Source organism: Chaetodon trifascialis, chromosome 3 (genome assembly GCF_039877785.1).
Source record: "Chaetodon trifascialis isolate fChaTrf1 chromosome 3, fChaTrf1.hap1, whole genome shotgun sequence".
In the NCBI taxonomy this organism is placed as follows: Eukaryota; Metazoa; Chordata; class Actinopteri; order Chaetodontiformes; family Chaetodontidae; genus Chaetodon; species Chaetodon trifascialis.
The window spans coordinates 12,895,050-12,912,448 of NC_092058.1; the positions used below are offsets into that span (position 1 = coordinate 12,895,050).

A 17,399-nucleotide genomic window follows, 5' to 3' on the forward strand; every position below is an offset into this window, starting at 1 on the left:
GTTTCATCACTTAATGAGCTGACAGAATTTTAATCCATTAGATGAAAGTGTGATAGACCTGCAGATGCAATTGCAGAGCAATCTAATGTGCAATATACAGTGTAGATGAACCATGTAGAAGACGAGCATTTTCATAGTCTGCGGATCCTCTGGTGCCTCTAATCATTTGACAATGATGCTGTTCAATTAACAGTAAGTGAATTTTACTTGTAAATCTTATAAAGGAATTAAGAGAATGAGCTGTACCGCGCTTTTCTTGCAGTTGTTGGTATATCTTCATTGGTGTTACTTGGTCTGGCTGCCATCTTTAATGCTGGTTTTCCTGTGCAGAACTCAACATAAAAAGCTGACATTAATTTAGTAAAAAATATGCTGATCACGACGTAGTAATATGTGTTATTGCAGAGTAGGAAGTTCATAAGGACTCAACCATGTTCAAGAAGAAATTAGTCACTGAGGTATGAACGTCAGGAAGATGTGACTTAATGTGTCACTCAGGTAAACATAAGCAGGAGCTAATTTGGGCCAGTGGTCATCATATCATTTAGTTCACAAGTGGATACAGACACACGGTGCTTCCTCGCCTCCCCTGCGGGAGGCTGACAGTTTGAGTCAACACAATCAACTGCATTGCAGGTACGCGCTTACGTAATGTTTCCCATTTCACAGGAAGCCACTGTGCAGGAGAGAAGTTCTGATGTTTTCATTGGTTCACTCTCGGTAAAGTTTATCAATACGAGGAGCTTATGGGAGAGTATTTTATTCTGAGGCTTTGATGAAGAATTTTGAAGACACACCTTGTTGTTTTAAAAGAGCTCTGCTCATATCAGCAAGTAGCAGAAAAGCTTTTGTTGTACTGCCGGCTTTTTCCCCAGTGAACATTTGCCATATTGCTTGTAATTTAGTTTAAAGAAAACTTTAATATAGCATGTTTGCTGATTTAATTATTTGCTGCATAGTAATTTGCGTGAGAAATGCGCCATTAAATGGCATCGCTTTGATGTCCTGCTGTATTAGCTGCACCCCCTGCAATGCTACGGCAGAAAATCTCTCAGCACTTTCTGTAGAGAGCCATTACTGTTTTCATCCTTTAACTCCAATTCCCCTGAACATCCCCCTCACATACACACAGCTCCTCTCCACCTCATAGCATAGCATATTATAGCTCTGCACCAATACCACAGGAGCCAAAAGAGAAGAAGGAAAGAGTGAGTGAGAAGTCTTCAGGAGCAAAACAAAAACTCCTTCAGGCTCTTTTTCCCAATACTGCACTATATTTAAACATGTTACTGATTATGATAACGTTCTATACTAATCCTGCAGACGAAAACCTCTCTGTGTTTTGTTGTTTTTATGGCATGCAGAGCTTGTTATACGGTGTAATGGAAGCTCAGGGAGATCACACCGGATCAAACATGGTGAAGCTTATGTTAGGCAGCACACTGACAGCAGTTTTCATCATCATATCTTGGACAGCGGTTTGCCAACACGTTTGCTACATGGAAGCTGTTAAACCAGCCCGAGCAGCCCTCCTGTCTTACCTTGACCTGCCTGTCATACAGACGCTGTGCATGTAGATTAGAGGATGGATGTCTGACCCGAGCCTGTTAGGATCAGTCGATTCAGACTAAAATTTTGAAACGATGTCCCTCTAGCTTACTTGACGCGATGCAATCAGCAGCATGATTCAAATTTCTTTTTAGAACTGCTGATGACATTGCGCAATGTGTGCGTGTGTGTGTGTGCGTGCGTGCGTGCGTGTGTGTGTGTGTGTGTGTGTGTGTGTGTGTGTGTGTGTGTGTGTGTGTGTGTGTGTGTGTGTGTGTGTGTGTGTGTGTGTGTGTGTGTGTGTGTGTGTGTGTTAAAGCAATCTGCCTATGGCCTTTATAAGACAATGCCCTTTGAGGATTTTTTACAAGGTGCCCACACATGTGTAATCAGGGTAAACAGGCAAGCTGTAACCACGGTAACAACAATTGCATGACAGGGTAACACAAACTCAGTGCTTCAGCTTATTTTAAGTGTGTCAGGTTTGGGTTGGGTTTGGAGACAGCAATGCGACTGTGATGAACGTGTGTATGTTATAAGATGAGATCTGTGAGGAAACTACAACGAGAGGAAAGAAGTGGAGCAGCTGTTTGAAAAAGGCCACGGGTCGATCATTTGTTAAGGCCTTATGAAGGCTCAGCAGGTATTTCATTGTGTTCATATTTATGCTCTTGACTCCTCCAACAAGACAGTGTTAATATGATTCGGTTGTTCACAGGAGTCTTCTGTAAGAAGACAGTTATGACAGCGCTGTGTGTCTACATACAGTAGTAAAGATGTAAAATAGTGAATGACCTTGTTATCCAACTATCAGTTACTGTACCTGAGAGATTAGAGGGGAGAGGGAGAGGCAGCATCGCCGCCCCCTGGCTTTGTCTCGGACAGAAATAGCTGAGCGGAATCACTGTACTGACGAAAATTACACAGATTTGAATTGTCGAGAGACTGAGGTGGAAAAGTGCCAGCCACGCACGTTGTTTCTCCTCAGGGCAGAACACTTGGCTGCTGTCACTGAGGAGATTTCTGACACCTTTCTCAATCGCTCCTTGTTATTTTCATGGTTTCTGCTTTCAAATAGGTTATGGTCCACTGAGCGAGTGTTTTTCATCATGTAGGGAATCGTAGTTAAGTTAAACGGCGAGTTTCACCTAAATCACAATCACAATCACTTCAGATACTTTTAGTTTTGTTTGTCCAGGTTTTAAGATTCTTGTTTCTGAAATTTCTGCTGTTTGTGGAACTCACACTGTTGGAAATATATATTTAAAGAGTTCAGCAGAAACAGTTTTCATTTTTCATTTTCTGACAGATAATCCACAGAGCAGCATGTCGGCAGGATGACCTCCTCCCTGTCCACACTGTTGACAGTGAGGTGTGTGGACTGTCCAGAGTGACTGGGACATTATTTGTAGAGAGAGATGCTGAAGATTTTTTTAATGCTTCAACAGTTATTTGAATAATCAATTAGGTGATCATCAGAAAAAAATAATCAGCAGCTATTTTAACAATTAATTCATCATTTAAGTAATTTTTAAAGCAAATATTCCAAATACTGTCACTTATCAATATCTGACTGGTTTTCTCAGTTTTATTTCTTCGTAAACTTTTTGGGTTTTGGACATTTTTAGATGTTACCTTGGACTAAATAAAATATTCATCATTACTTAAATGAAAGTAATGATGATCATTAGCTGCAGCCCTGTGCATAAAACCAAAAATATTTGCAAGGGTAGCCAGATGACAGAGAATAGGAAGAAAATGTATGATATTGACAAATATTTTTTGTTATTTGGTTGAACTGAGCCTTTAAGCCTCAAACTGCTGAATTAATATGAGACTGAAGGCGTCATAGTCTGAAAAGCTTGCAGCACTCTAAATGTAAGAAACCTGTCACTGGTTCAGATCAGGCAGCAAGAGTTTTTCTGTTCACCTGCTGTAAAATTAGAAAATGATTGTTTCGTGATGAGAGCTAATCAAGACCAATTTGGATGCACTAAGAGAAGTTATTCTGAAACTGCTTTTGAAATAAAATGGATTTTTTTTTTTTTTTTTTTTTGCAACAAGAGCAATAACTTTACAGTCCCCTCCCAGTCAAAATGTGCTTTTTCTTCTTGTTCCTACAGTTGAATGTTTGAGCTTCACTGTGCAGAATCATATATGTGCAGAAGTGTGCATTTTCTCTGTGCTAATTAAAAATCTGATTTTAAGAGGCAGGCCCAGGTGCATGATCTGTGGCATCGCAAATAGTTTGGAGGCAAATCCTGTTCCAACATTCAGCATACACACAAGTGATGTGAACCTGAAGCCTCCAGTGCACAAACACACTCACAATGGACTTACCAGTGAAGTGGGAGACATAGTGTGTCCAGCAATTAAACTTGTGGAATTAAAAACATCTGTGTTTTCATATTTTCTGGAATTTTCAATGAGGGGGAAGGAGTAGGTGCCATTTAAACGTTATATGTGTGGATGGAATCTTTAAATTTAACTTCTCATCCAAACTCAATATTCCAACACAGCTCACTTTAAGCATCTTTGAGCATTCATGTATATAATGGGGTCCACTTTAATCCTGCATACGGTTCACAGGAGACTAGTTCAAGTCTTTGATCACCAATCCACACATTTCCAGCCTCCACTTCACCTTTCCAAGCAGAGAACGATGCCTCTGCTTTCTTTCGAGCCAAATCACACACCAACAGCCTCTGTGCACACCTCCCTCGCTCTGTGTGTGTGTGTGTGTGTGTGTGTGTGTGTGTGTGTGTGTGTGTGCGTGTGCTGGCTTGTGACAGCTCTGCCATGCGAGGTAAAAGGGACAGGGAGTGATGGCCTGGTCCTGGCCAGCTTTGATGGACACTAATGGGAGGCTTGGAGGAGAAGTTAATTGAATGGACCACTGCTGAATACGAAGAAGAAGAGTGGGCTTCTCTCCTTCTGTGGGAGGACTGATAGCTTGGCCAAGCTCACTGCACAACCACTCAAGGGTCAGAGCTGAGCGATAACAGCACACGCACTGCGGTGCATGGTTTATGTGAACCCTGTCAATTTGAAGTGCTTTTTAGATCCCGCGACACAGTGCGTGCGGAGGTAAATTATCTGTAGGTAGATGGTGTGTGTCATTCAGTGCCATTGATGCAGCTTTAAGTCCAGTCAGTGAAGCAGCTTTTGTGTCCCTCCACACATTTCCCAGACATATTCAGGGAAGTTTTGATTTCAACCAACAAATTGAGGCAAGCGCCTGAGAGGGGAAACAGTGTGTGAGTGTGTTTGTGTGAATTTTAGCCTGTGTGTGTCTGTTTGTGGGTCTGCGTATGTTACTGGGTGGGGGGATAATACTGGGAATTAACGCTAAATTGGGTTTTGGAGAATTATGTTCCTGATTTCTCTGTGAATTATACACATCTCACTAAATCCGCTGTAAATGCTTCTCAAGACACAATTCGAACACGGTTTTTAATTGACTTACAGCAGACTGTGTATGAAACAATGTTGTACGTGTGATGCTGTGTCATATTATGCCGCTAAGATATTTATAGATTCTCCATAAACAAGGGAAAAGGGCTCAATTTGATTCATTTGAGAATTACTGGAAGTGAAAAATTCTTTGCTAAACACAACTGCTTTGGCCACAGCGTTGACAGCGACCGACAAGCTTCACATCACAGCAAGAGCAGCTGATAATTCAAACAGCCTGTTTAGAGTTACAGATAGCAAAGCACCTCAAAAATGCACACTTGTGTCCAGTGGCACCATGCGCAGCAGCTGGGCTCCCCGCGACAAATATAGGAGAGCCTGTAGGTAAACAGATGAATAAGCAGATTTAGGCTGCGAGAAGGCCATGAAAGATTGCTCTGTTGGAGAAACAAACTCTTTCTGTCACATGCAGCACAGAGCTGCTCAGTGTGCTTCCATAGTCCTGAGTCGACAGAGACCGATGGACTGTCCCTTCCTCTCTTATCGGAGCTGCTGCAGCCCCTCAACGTCTGGCTGCAGGCCTGCAGAGACCTTCTTTCTTTTTCTCTCTGAGACACACACACATGCACTAACACACACACACTTTGTTGCATGCACGCTTGCTCTTGAATTTTACATAGTCTTATAGGGATCTGCATAAAATTAAGGGAGCACTCTACTTTTTACTCGTATTTTTCAGCCTTGCTAGCAGCCTGGCTCGAGGTTTGTTGGTCGCTTCCTCAGTTCCCCTCTTCGGTCCAGACTGAAATATCTCGATAAGTATTAGACGGATTGTCATGAAATCTTGTGCAGGCATTCATGGCCCCCAGAGGATGAAGCCCACTGATTATGGTGATCCCCTGACTTTTGCTCTAGCGTCACCCTTACGTTGTCAGTGGTGCTTAAGAGTGAAATTGTCTCAACAACTGTTGGATGGATTGTGTAAATGTGGTGCATCCACTGTCTTTGTGATCTTTGGTGACTCCCTGTGTCTTTATTCAGCACCATCCTCAGGTAAAATTTAGATTTCTCCAATAGTTTGGTTTATGACCAAATACATGCAAAACTAGAGGTGTGCACTTATCATGTGTGTGAGCGCAGATCTCCGCCAGCTGTTTCTGGGGTCATGTGGGTGGAGAACAGGGAGTGCAGTGTAGCTTGTGTGTCCAGTGTGTTACGTGTGAGTAATGGAATGAAGGGGAGACAATATGCAGTTTCCAAAACACCAGCAATGGAAATCAGTTTCAAAGTGAAATGGGTTGATGGGCCCAGTAGTATGGAAAACACACACACACACACACACACACACACGCACACACACACACACACACACACACACACACACACACACACACACACACACACACAACTTATCCACTTCATTGATTTTTGTAAATATCTGTTTATTCAGAATTTGGTGCAGCAACATGTTTAAAACAAGTTTGAACAGGAGCGACTAAAGGCTGTGAAAGATGTGGAATGCTTCAAAAACACCTGTTTGGTTCATTCCACAGGTAAACAGGTTCATTGGTTACAGGTGATAGTATCATGTTTGGGCATCCTGGAAAGGCTCAGTCTTTCACAAGTGAGGATGAGCGAGGTTCAACACTTTGTAAACACATGATTGTATAAAGGTTATTACTACGGTGTAAAACTGTTGTCAGTAAACACAGCTCATTTGCAAATGATTGCATTCTGTTTTTATTAATGTTTTGCACAGCATTACAGTGTGGAATTGAGGTTGTATGATACTGAGGTATCATATAGCTTTAGCTGTTGAATTACAAATGTGTCATCACAGGCTGCTTGTATGTCTTTAGTCTCTGTTCTCATGAGACATTTCCATCCTTCTGAGACAGACCCTCTATGAATCATTATTACATGTTGTTCCTTTGGTACTGATATAGATTCCCCTCAATGGACTAAAATTCAAACCATGAAAGACATCTTCTAATCTGTTTCATCCTGTCTGTCCTCATTCTGGCCATTAGTTCACTTCTCAGTTGGCTGTGTCCTCTCCTTAACTTCCTGCTTCTGTTTGCTTGGCTGTTTACCCTGAGGGTTGGGAGGCGTTTCACAGCAGATGGAAAACACAGCACCGAGGAGCACGGCAGGAGCGTGTGTCACTGATATTTTATTAAGTTTTATCAGACTGCTGTCTCTCACTTGCCCACAACCCTTGCCGGAGTCTGTCACTCAGCATTTATCTCAATCCTTAAACACCTGCGGCCACAGCTGAGGAGGAGCAGTGAGTCTTGAGAGGCTTTGATGTGTTGATTGGAGCCTAGATTTTTTTATCATGTGCTGCACAATCAAGCTCTCTCGCTTTAATTCCAGATGTTAATACTACTTCCTTCATTTCCCGCTTACTTTTTATCTCCTCTCTTGTGTCTTTTTCCTCTTTCATATTCTCTGCACTCTCAGGTTCCTCGTTCCTCCTCCTCTGCATACTCTAAATTCCCCTAACTCGTTCTCTCCTTCTCCCTCAGTGTTGTTGCGGGAGGAGGTGGCCCAGCTTCAAGAGGAGGTCCACCTGCTCAGGCAAATGAAGGACATGTTGAGTAAGGACCTGGAGGAGACCCAGGGAGGCTGCTCCGCCAATGTGCTCTCAGCCACAGAGCTCCGTGTGCAGCTGGGGGACAAGGAGCAGGAGCTGGACCGTGCCAAGGAGGCCTTACAAGGTCAGGAGTCAACACGGGGGTCTTGTCATCTCACCTAATCCACCAGAGTCCCTTCTTTCCAACAGCTTCCTCGGATACACAGCAAACACAGCTGTCCGAGCTTTTAGTGGGAATTTTCACCCTTTAAGAATGTGTTCTATCTCAAACATTTCCCACATGGGATTGCATGAAACATCCAAACAAGACCTCTTCTGGTTACACATATAGAGTACGCATCACTTCTAACGTATTATGTACTTCTGTTTACTGTCAAATCACATGTTTATGGACACATTTTGAAAGAAATTCTCGGCCAAATAGTAAATGAAAGAAAAGAAATGCTACAAGCTGAAAGGTCATCGTGATTTTCTGGCTTTCTCCAAGTAGGTGGCTAACTTAAGTGTTTCATATTGAAGTTCATGCATCCTCATAGTTACATGTTCAATATTTACCCTCTAAATATGGCCACTAGGTCTGCCTCCTTCAAATGTCCCACTTCTAGCAGCTCCCCCCTCGGTCTCTCTGAATTCAGTGAGTGCTGAGATATGCGTCAACTAGTATCAAACACATCATTTTGCAACGTCTTGTTCTTGTTGAACAAATTTTAAAACCTATTTCACTCATTTTCACATATTTTGCAAATCAAACTCATGCCGCAGATGTTTTCCTGAACCAGCTTTACAAGGACAGTGTCAGTTTTCAGTATTGTTGCCTGTGAAAAAAAGCAAAATCTAAAACAAAATGATGTACATTTTCATATTTGTTGAAAACACTATTACAAAAACCCGCCCTTCTTCCTGCAGCCTGACATGACATCCAGTTTCAGCATTAAGTGGTAAACCACCAGAGGCCTTTTTGTGAACGCATGAAAATCTTTGCTTCAAAAATAAATTAAACTTCATTCTCTCGACCGTGTGCGCTGTTCCAGTTTAGTTCACATGACATGAGCCCACAGTGATCTTAGAAAAACGATAGGTTGTGCCAATAAAAAGAAGATACTGTGTGGCAGTGTCTTTCAAATTAATACCAGGGTTCATTTCTGTCCAGCAGGTGTTTTCTCTTGTATGTGCCTGAGGTGTGGGACGTGTGCGCACAAATGGCAGCAGTGTGATTTCCAGAGAGAAGACACAGTATACAGTGTGGGCATGTGTTTCAACACTATTCAGTCTCAGAAATGGGCGTCGTCCCTGATGAGCAGCCAAGTAGACTCCAGGTTCACCTCATTTTAATTAACATCCATCAATCATGGAAGAGAAGCTTTCGTCTGAAATATTAATGTGGTGTTGATATGGACGGGAATGCTGTGCTGATTATGGAGTGCTGGATTGTTTTCATTTCTTGTATGAAAACAAACCCAGCCATTATGCAACTCAACAGGTCCCATCTTTGGGAGACAAGTAAAGGAAAGTCAGTCCTACATTAAGGATAATTGCTTGCAACCAAAAATAGGAGGGAAAAGCAAAACTATGCATTTAGTTTAGATAAACAGGACTGCTTTGCGAGGTTCTCTGCTCTGCTCTGCTCTGCTCTGCTCTGCTCTGCTCTGCTCTGCTCTGGGAGTCGCAGGTGGTAAACTGCAAGCTCTGAAACTGTGTTGTGTAACTGCTGCTAAACAGGTTTGAAAGTTGAGAGTAAAATATGACGAGGCTGAGCGTTGACAGGAGGAATGCTTCCTGAGTGATATATGTGTGTAGTTATGAAAAGTACAGGTTCCAGTCTTGCCCCTCTGTTGAGCGAGGACTCTGAGGAAAGCATTGCTATTATTTTTCCTTCCAATGAGCCTCACCAGTTGCATCATGGCTGTTATCCCTGGGAGAGAATGAAGATGAAAGAAATCAGATCCAAATGGTCTTCACGGCCGTGAGCCAGCCGAGTCTCCGCATGTCAGTCGAAACAGTTCCATGTATGAATGAATAAGTGCCACTGTGCCACTTATCTCTTGAGATGATTACATCATTTTCTTTGGGAAAAAAAAGAAAAGCAAAGAAAAACACCAGCTGTAGCCGCTCGTTAACAGAAGACACAGTGTCACCTAGTGGCTCCCTGCTGCAATGGCAAAGCCTTGTTTCTGATTTCCAGGCGGCCACTCTCTCTGACATATTGTTTGTCTTCCTCAGTCTGACAGCAGAACTGCTGTTTAAAATGATCCTTGTTTTTACTCGTGTAATATGCCGCGTCTGAATGTGTCTCTCTGTGTGTTGCAGCCATGAAAGCTGACCGTAAGCGTCTAAAAGTGGAGAAGGCAGACTTGGTGAGTCAGATGCAGCAGCTGTACGCAACACTGGAGAGCAGAGAAGAGCAGCTGAGAGAATTCATACGCAACTATGACCAACACCGAAAGGTAACACCGGCCCGGCCCGTTGATCAGTGTGGGCTTATTGCATCTGTGTATTTATCAGTAAAAATGCTGGCTAATAAGAAATGTCAGTGCAGAAAAGATATGTTTGATGTGATTTAATTTTGCCACCACAGAACACTGAAAAAAGTTACAAGCAGTATGTAATGTTTGATATATTGTTTATAATGCAGTATGATGTATTTGTACTCTAATTTACTGTAGGCACCCATAATGTACACGTGAGCGCTGGTGTATAAACAAATAATGACACAGTTATATGATATATGTCGTCATAGGAGACAATATCATTTGGAAACACTTGGAATGTCTTTATATCTGTGCACAAAAACATTATAAACCCTTAATTTAATTTATATACTGCTTATAAATGCTAAATAGGGGGATAGGGGGAAAGTGTAAAGTGTTAGTAAAAACAAATTAAAGGAACACTTATAAGTTTATTAATTTGATGTGAAATAAAAGCCTTGGGCTGATATGTCAGTATCAAAGTTCTTAAAAACTCGCAACTATTGATACCAGTATCTGCCTCAGAAATCCAGTATCAGTCAGGCAATGTCTTGAATTTAGAACCAATACTGCAGCAGCAGTTTCTTACTGCCAGCCCTAAAATCATTTGTCTCATAGTAGTTCTGACATTGATTATAACACAAAGTAGCTGTGAAATGCTCCCTGACTCAAATGTGGAGCTCCATTCATCATTCAGAGTGTGTTTGGCAGGGATTAACCATGTCCTTGTTTGTGTGTGTTTGTCTGTTCTTCAGGAGAGCGAGGATGCAGTGAAAGCCCTGGCAAAGGAGAAGGACATGCTGGAGAGGGAGAAGTGGGACCTGAGGAGGCAGACCAAAGAAGCCACTGAACAGGCCAACATCCTGCGATCTCAGATGGACATGAAGGAGAACAGGGTCAAAGAGCTGGAGGCTGAGCTCACCATGGTGAGTCACCCTGCACATGGATACAGTCACAACTTTGTTGAATGAGCACGATGGTCACCTTAGCGTCGTTATCTGGCGTGTGTGTCATAAATGCAAACAGGGTGTGGGTTTAGCAATCCTGCTGCTGTATTCATGTCAGTTCAAACACCCGCAGTAAGCTGCTCTGCTACATATCCTCATCCCTTCCTGCTCTCAAAGCATCAGTTCTTCCTCTGGGCTGAGGAAGAAATTCATGCCTTTTTTCTGTGTTGCTGTGTTCGTCCCTCGGAGGTGCAGTTGTCAGTCTGTGTGTCATTAATCTCTCTCCTCCCTTGGCAAGTCACAACCACCCACAGATCCTCACATCAAGCTGCATCACAGATCAGATTTGTTGGTACATCAGTGCCAGAGCTGCATCGCTGTCAAGCAACCAAGCCACAAAATATATTTCTACCTTCTCATTCTTCTTGCCTCTTCGTCTCTCGTCTCTCGTCTCTATTTAAAATCTTATTGTTTCCAACTGTTTCCCCTGCCATTAAATGGATGATGACTGAATGCCCTTTCAGAGGCTTCCAATAATAAAATCCTGTGGAAAACATCAAATAAGTAGAAATGGACAGTTTTTAAGATGATGTCCAAAAAAATTGGCTGTTGGCCCACTTCAAAGGGTAAATCTGCTGTTATTCAATATATTTTGTTGTCAACAATCCCATGAAAAGACCAAAGCCAATAATGTGTTTGTCCATCGCTCAATACTTTCCTCAAGTCTTGAAATACAGTTTTTTTTTGTTTGCTTTTTTAAAAGTATTGTCCTTTTACCAAGTATTGTCCTAAAACAGCCAGGCACTGCAGTTTTTAGCAAACATCATTCAGCCAACTGTATTGTTGGGAACTACATTCAGTGGCGGATGAATACACATTCGTTACTTTGTGAGCATTCACAGCAGCAGGGCAGTGAATGTGGCACCGACTCAAAATAACTTCAGTTTTTGAACAACAATGGAGCTCTGTAAGTAATAAGCTCTATCAGGCTTTGGCTACACAGATGGTACCTGCAGGATCACTTGTTTGCTTTGGTCTTTTCACTGCATTTGTTGGCAATAAGAAAAATAGAACGGCCATCTTATCCTTCACATGTCAACATCCTGTATAGAGTTCATGCATGCCTGCAGTGCTTACATGAGTCACAGTCATATGTTTATTTGTATGTCAAATTCCATGAACAAAGGAAACTGAAAGTATGCACAATGCAAAACCGTCCACCTCACACTGCACTTCTACAGTAGCCCACAATGGACAAACCAAACACTATTCTAGAATGTGCCTTTTGCTGCCATAGGTGAGGGTGATGCGGTCTGCAACCTCATCGCTAGACGCCACTAAATCCTACACACTGGACCTTTAAGTGTTGTTAATGGCACGCAATGGTCAAATTACTTATTTCAATCAAGATTGTGATGAAATAATTATGCCTGCTGTAGCTATAATACAGAGATAAGAAAGCACAAATCAAAAATAATTAAGATGAAAACATGTGTATTGATGGAGGTTTCTTCAGTTTATGTCAGCTCATTCTCAGTTTCTGTTTCCTGTGTGTTTCCCAGGCGAAGCAGTCTCTGGCCACTCTGACGAAAGACGTACCGAAGCGCCACTCACTGGCCATGCCTACAGAGCCCGTGGTGAATGGCAGTCAGGAGTGGGTGATGCAGGCCGACCTGCCGCTCACTGCCGCCATCCGTCAGAGCCAACAAACCCTCTACCACGGACACACCACGGACAGACAGGGTAGGCTCTCTTATCCGCTCTGCCTCTCAGTGCCCGCGCTGCTGCTTGGTGTTGCTTTTACAGACTCAACATACTAACAGAGGGTTTCCTGGAGGTTTCTCGAACTTACCGTGGCATATTCTCAACTTGTGTGAATATATATGTGTGTATGTATTGTGTGTGTGTGGTACATCCAGCTGTGGTCAGGATCAGCCCCTGCCACTCTCGCCAACCCTCTGTTATCTCCGACGCCTCGGCGGCCGACGGGGATCGCTCATCCACTCCCAGCGACATCAACTCACCCCGTCACCGGACCCACTCCCTCTGCAATGTAAGAGCTGCCTGGCCCCCTCGACCAAGTAATCACACCTCCACACTTCTCTATAAGTACCTCCCTCCTCTTTGTCCTCTCCTGTTTGTGTCTGTCCCTCTGTTCTGTCGGCCTGCTGGGTGTCAGCCTGCCTGCTTGGTGATGGTGCTGATGTTATTTTGCATTTAAGTCACGTGTAAGTACAGTAATAGTCTGACATTTTGGGAAACATGCTTATCTGTTTGCTTGCTGAGAGTTAGATGAAAAGATTGACACCACTGTCATATCTGTTTGCAAGTTGTGAAGCTACAGCCAGCTGCCAGTTAAACAGGAGGAGACAGTGAGCCAGACTCTGTCAAACGGTAACAAAACCCACCTACCAGCACCTCTGACCTGGAACTTTTTGTACTAGATCTACAGATGGATGGATTAGTTACAAGGTACCAGGTACTACCAGGCACAGGCCTATAGGGCCCGGGGACCAGAACCTCTGCATGAAGTGACTGCTCACATCTTGTTGTAAAAGGACAGAAAATGATCACAAAGATGTTAAAAACAACTGCAAAGAGACATAAAACAACAACAAACAATGCAGCTGCATCAGGTTTTTTTTTACATGTCTGTGTTCAGGGGCCCACTTTCCCACATCTGCCCACTTGGAGTTATAGATAGCACCTATTTGTTGACATTCATTGTTCATATTACAATATTTAAAATTGTTTATGCATCAATTTTTTACACTGAATCAACAAAACCAATATGCAGTTCATTATTGCAGAGGCTTAAAATCTGAGCCAGGGACCGACTGACCATCTGGCATAGCGGGCATTTTCCCGGTGGGCCGACGTGCTATTTGGGCCGATAGTCGGCCACTTTTTATTTATATTAAATATTCGTCTGACCAGCCCATAATACCAGACAGTCGATCAGCGGCCCCATCACATCGTTAAACACCAACCCCTTTCGCTTTGGTCTAGCCGGCATAATGCATACGAAAAAAAAAAAAAAAAAAGTCAGCGCAAGAGTTTGTTCATAACCTCTCTCTCTCTCTCTCTCTCTCTCTAACACACACACACACACACACACACACACACACACACACACACACACACACACACACACACACACAGGATGCCTTCATTAGTTTGTTATAGGAGTCCTTTAGGGGATGACCTTTTCCTTGGTAAGTTCACAGTTAATGTAATGGAAAATGCACAGATGATCCTCTCATTCTCTTTCTATCTGTCACACGCATAAAGGATGATGTCTTTTTTTTAAGGATTTGCCCAAGTTCACAGGCCTTCTTTATTCAGCACTGTCTGGAAAACAGTGATAATCAGATCAATCAACCATGTCTGTTATATCTCTTTCCCTCTCCCTCATTCATGTGTCATCATCCCTCTTCAGTTTTCAGTTTCTACACTGCTATTTTTATTTATTTAGTTCAAAGTTCATTCAGGAGTTCAGCTACATTCATCCTTTTGGACTGGGTTAGTTCACAATTTATTGAGTACTACTCTTGGAAGAGTTAGCATCTGATCCATCATTTCTCATCTCTATTCTTTCTCTTTCTCTTTTCTTCCTCCCTGAAACACATAGGTACACCCAATACGATGAATTCTGCTCAAACATCCATTGCTGTGATGGAGTGGTGGAGTGTACTTTTTTTGTAGTGTTAATAAATTAGACTTTTTGGAAGTATTTAATGTGTCCACTCTCACTGATTCCTGTTAACTCATTGCATGGCTTAAGGTGCGTGGCTTTAAAGAGCTGCAGAGTTGGTATACACATTCAAGAGACCGAAAAGGCTGAAAAGTTGTGCGTTATCGAATGTGGTGGGCTGGTATGGTCCAAAATGCCAGGGCCGATTTTTTGTCCCAGTCCGCCCCTGATCTGAGCGGTAGCTAGATTTTGTCACCTTCTGATAGAGTCAGGCTAGCTGTTCCACCTGTTTCCAGTCTTTATGCTAAGCTAAGCTAAATGGCTGTAGGTAGTAGCTTCATATTTACCATTCTATCATGAGAGTATCAACCGTCTCACCTGACTCTGAGCAAGAAAGTAAATAAGCATGTGTCCCAAAATGTTGAACTACTGCTTTAACTCAGCTGTAATAGAGGACAAACCCAAGCTTCCTGTCTCCTCTGCCCTGTTCAGTCCATGGAGGACCTGGAGGACCAGAAGCGTAAGAAGAAGAAGGAGAAGATGACTCTGGGATCCCTGTCACGGGTGTTTGCTCGGGGCAAGCAGCGCAAGTCACTGGATCCTGGCCTGTTTGATGGTACAGCCACCCCTGATTATTACATAGAGGAGGATGCCGACTGGTGATGCTGAGAGTGTGAACGTGTGTGTGTGTGTGTGTGTGTGTGTGTGTGTGTGTGTGTGTGTGTGTGTGTGTGTGTGTGTGTGCGTGTGTGTGTGTGAGTGTGTTGTGTGTTAAATTTGGATATCCACCTGGCTTTAACTGTGTGTAAAGAGTGTTTTGTGTGTGGGATTGTCTGGAGGGGGGAGGGGGTTAAATTTGAAAAGAAAAGCCTACAAGAGACTGCTATCCCCATAAATGTACAGTATATTACCCTTAAATTGTATGTTTGTAAATTAGATATATATTTATAGATGTACATGTATGCATATGTATATATGTTTACATGCATATAAATATATATACATGGGGTTATTATTATGTGTAGACATGTTTATGCTGTATTATCTTCCAAATGTCTTAATGTTTTATGTTTTTTTATAACTGGAGACTTGAAGGACTGCTGTTCATATGTAAATAGAAGTTATTGTGAAACTAGTGTTTTTACTGTAAATGTCATTTGGCTTTTGTTACTTTACAGTTGCTTCTATCATGCTTTGCAACATTGATTTCATAGTTTCTTCTTATTCCCAATCCTACTTGGCCCGTTTCTTATGATGAAAGAGGAGATATCACCTGATCAGCCTCCAACACTTTATCTCTTGGAGTTTAATTGGCGTAATTTTGTTGTTTCAAATTGCTTGCTGATATGAAAAACAATACTTTGTCATCATGTTTACTTTATAATTGCTGCCTCACAGGATTTTCTGATAAAACAGTTGACAACGTGGGCAGCAGGTAGTTTTTCATTGTTCATTTTGAAGGCCTCCTCATCCATTTTATGCTAGAAAGCGATATACTGAGTTACTATAATTAACAACTGGCCAACGAGGGCTTTAGAGTCAGTCTTCCTTAAAAAATGTAATTGCACAGACCTGAATGCACAAACAAAAAATGAACAGTGATGCATATTCAGGCACACTTCTCATCTGCTGTCGAAACCATGTGCAAGTGCCAAAGGTTAAACACTCATCTTTAGGAAATCTGCGTATCATTCTGTCACTGTTAGCACGAGCCTCCTAACATTGTCTGCGTCTGACTCATTTCTTACTGAGAGCTATCTAACATGTGCCAACATGTGACGAAGGAATGCGCATTAAACACGTGCATGATCCCTCTGTGTTGCTTTGATTAGATGTCCATTCATTGCCAGTCAAATTAATAATCTCCGCAATCCTGTGTTGCTCCTGTGTTTCCCTTTACCGAGTTATCTCTCCTTGCATTTTGAATGCACGGTCCCTTTTATTTTGACTTTTTTTTGCTGTTTTTGTTTTGCTTTCTGTAGAATCCCTCCTCATTTCTTGCAAATGTGGCTCTAATAATTCTATGTTAAATGCTTTGTAATTTAGGAGATGTTGCATAAAAGATTAAATCTATTGAAGTATTTTATTTAAAAAAAAAAAAAAGACAGACAAACCAGAGTTAACTTCAAATATTTATCTGCTGCAGCTGTTGCAGCCAGATGTTGAGGAAGTTCTAGCATTTTCAAAATGAATTATAATTGAAATGAAATCTTATTTTAAAAATAAAACTAGTAACTGAATACATCCTATGTGGCAGTTTTCTGTTCCATGAGTAATCTTGTTCTTGTGTCCCAGTCTAACGTGTCTCTCCCTCTCCTCCTGCCATTTCTAATGGCAATTCTCTCCTGCCAGTGAGTAACTCCTCATCTGTGATTACCAGCTGTCTGTTTCTGCACTCGGGGGATTATTCATATCACTCAAGTCCATTGGACAAATTCAAGTTTGTGTCCTTTTTTTTTTGTGGAAACTCTTTTGAAAGAGATGGTGGACTTTGCATGCAGCATTTTTGTCAGCATGTGGGGACGAATCGGGTAAACACACAGGGTTCATCCTGGATTCGTCGGTTCAGTATGAATCAGTGTTTTCCTGTTGTTGAGATGGGCGGTTAATGTGCAGGAGCATGATGTTTTATGAATAATCCCTGTGTCTCTAATACATTATCCTAATGGTCTTAAGTCCCCTCATAATCATCAGATAGCTACTGAAGTTTTTTAACAGCTTCACTAAACACG

At 42.2% G+C, this 17,399-nt stretch overlaps 1 protein-coding gene across 1 annotated transcript in view; it reads left to right on the forward strand.

The window, feature by feature from the left end:
- kaznb (kazrin, periplakin interacting protein b) overlaps nucleotides 1–16,907 on the forward strand; it is a 105,750-nt gene extending 88,843 nt beyond the window's left edge. The window contains exons 6-11 of the mRNA XM_070958230.1: nucleotides 7,491–7,682; nucleotides 9,866–10,002; nucleotides 10,782–10,952; nucleotides 12,536–12,716; nucleotides 12,893–13,026; nucleotides 15,160–16,907. Coding sequence (XP_070814331.1) covers nucleotides 7,491–7,682; nucleotides 9,866–10,002; nucleotides 10,782–10,952; nucleotides 12,536–12,716; nucleotides 12,893–13,026; nucleotides 15,160–15,330 — 986 coding nt within the window. The 3' untranslated portion in view covers nucleotides 15,331–16,907. The remainder of the gene's footprint in view (nucleotides 1–7,490; nucleotides 7,683–9,865; nucleotides 10,003–10,781; nucleotides 10,953–12,535; nucleotides 12,717–12,892; nucleotides 13,027–15,159) is intronic.
- The last annotated feature ends 492 nt before the right edge of the window (nucleotides 16,908–17,399 follow it).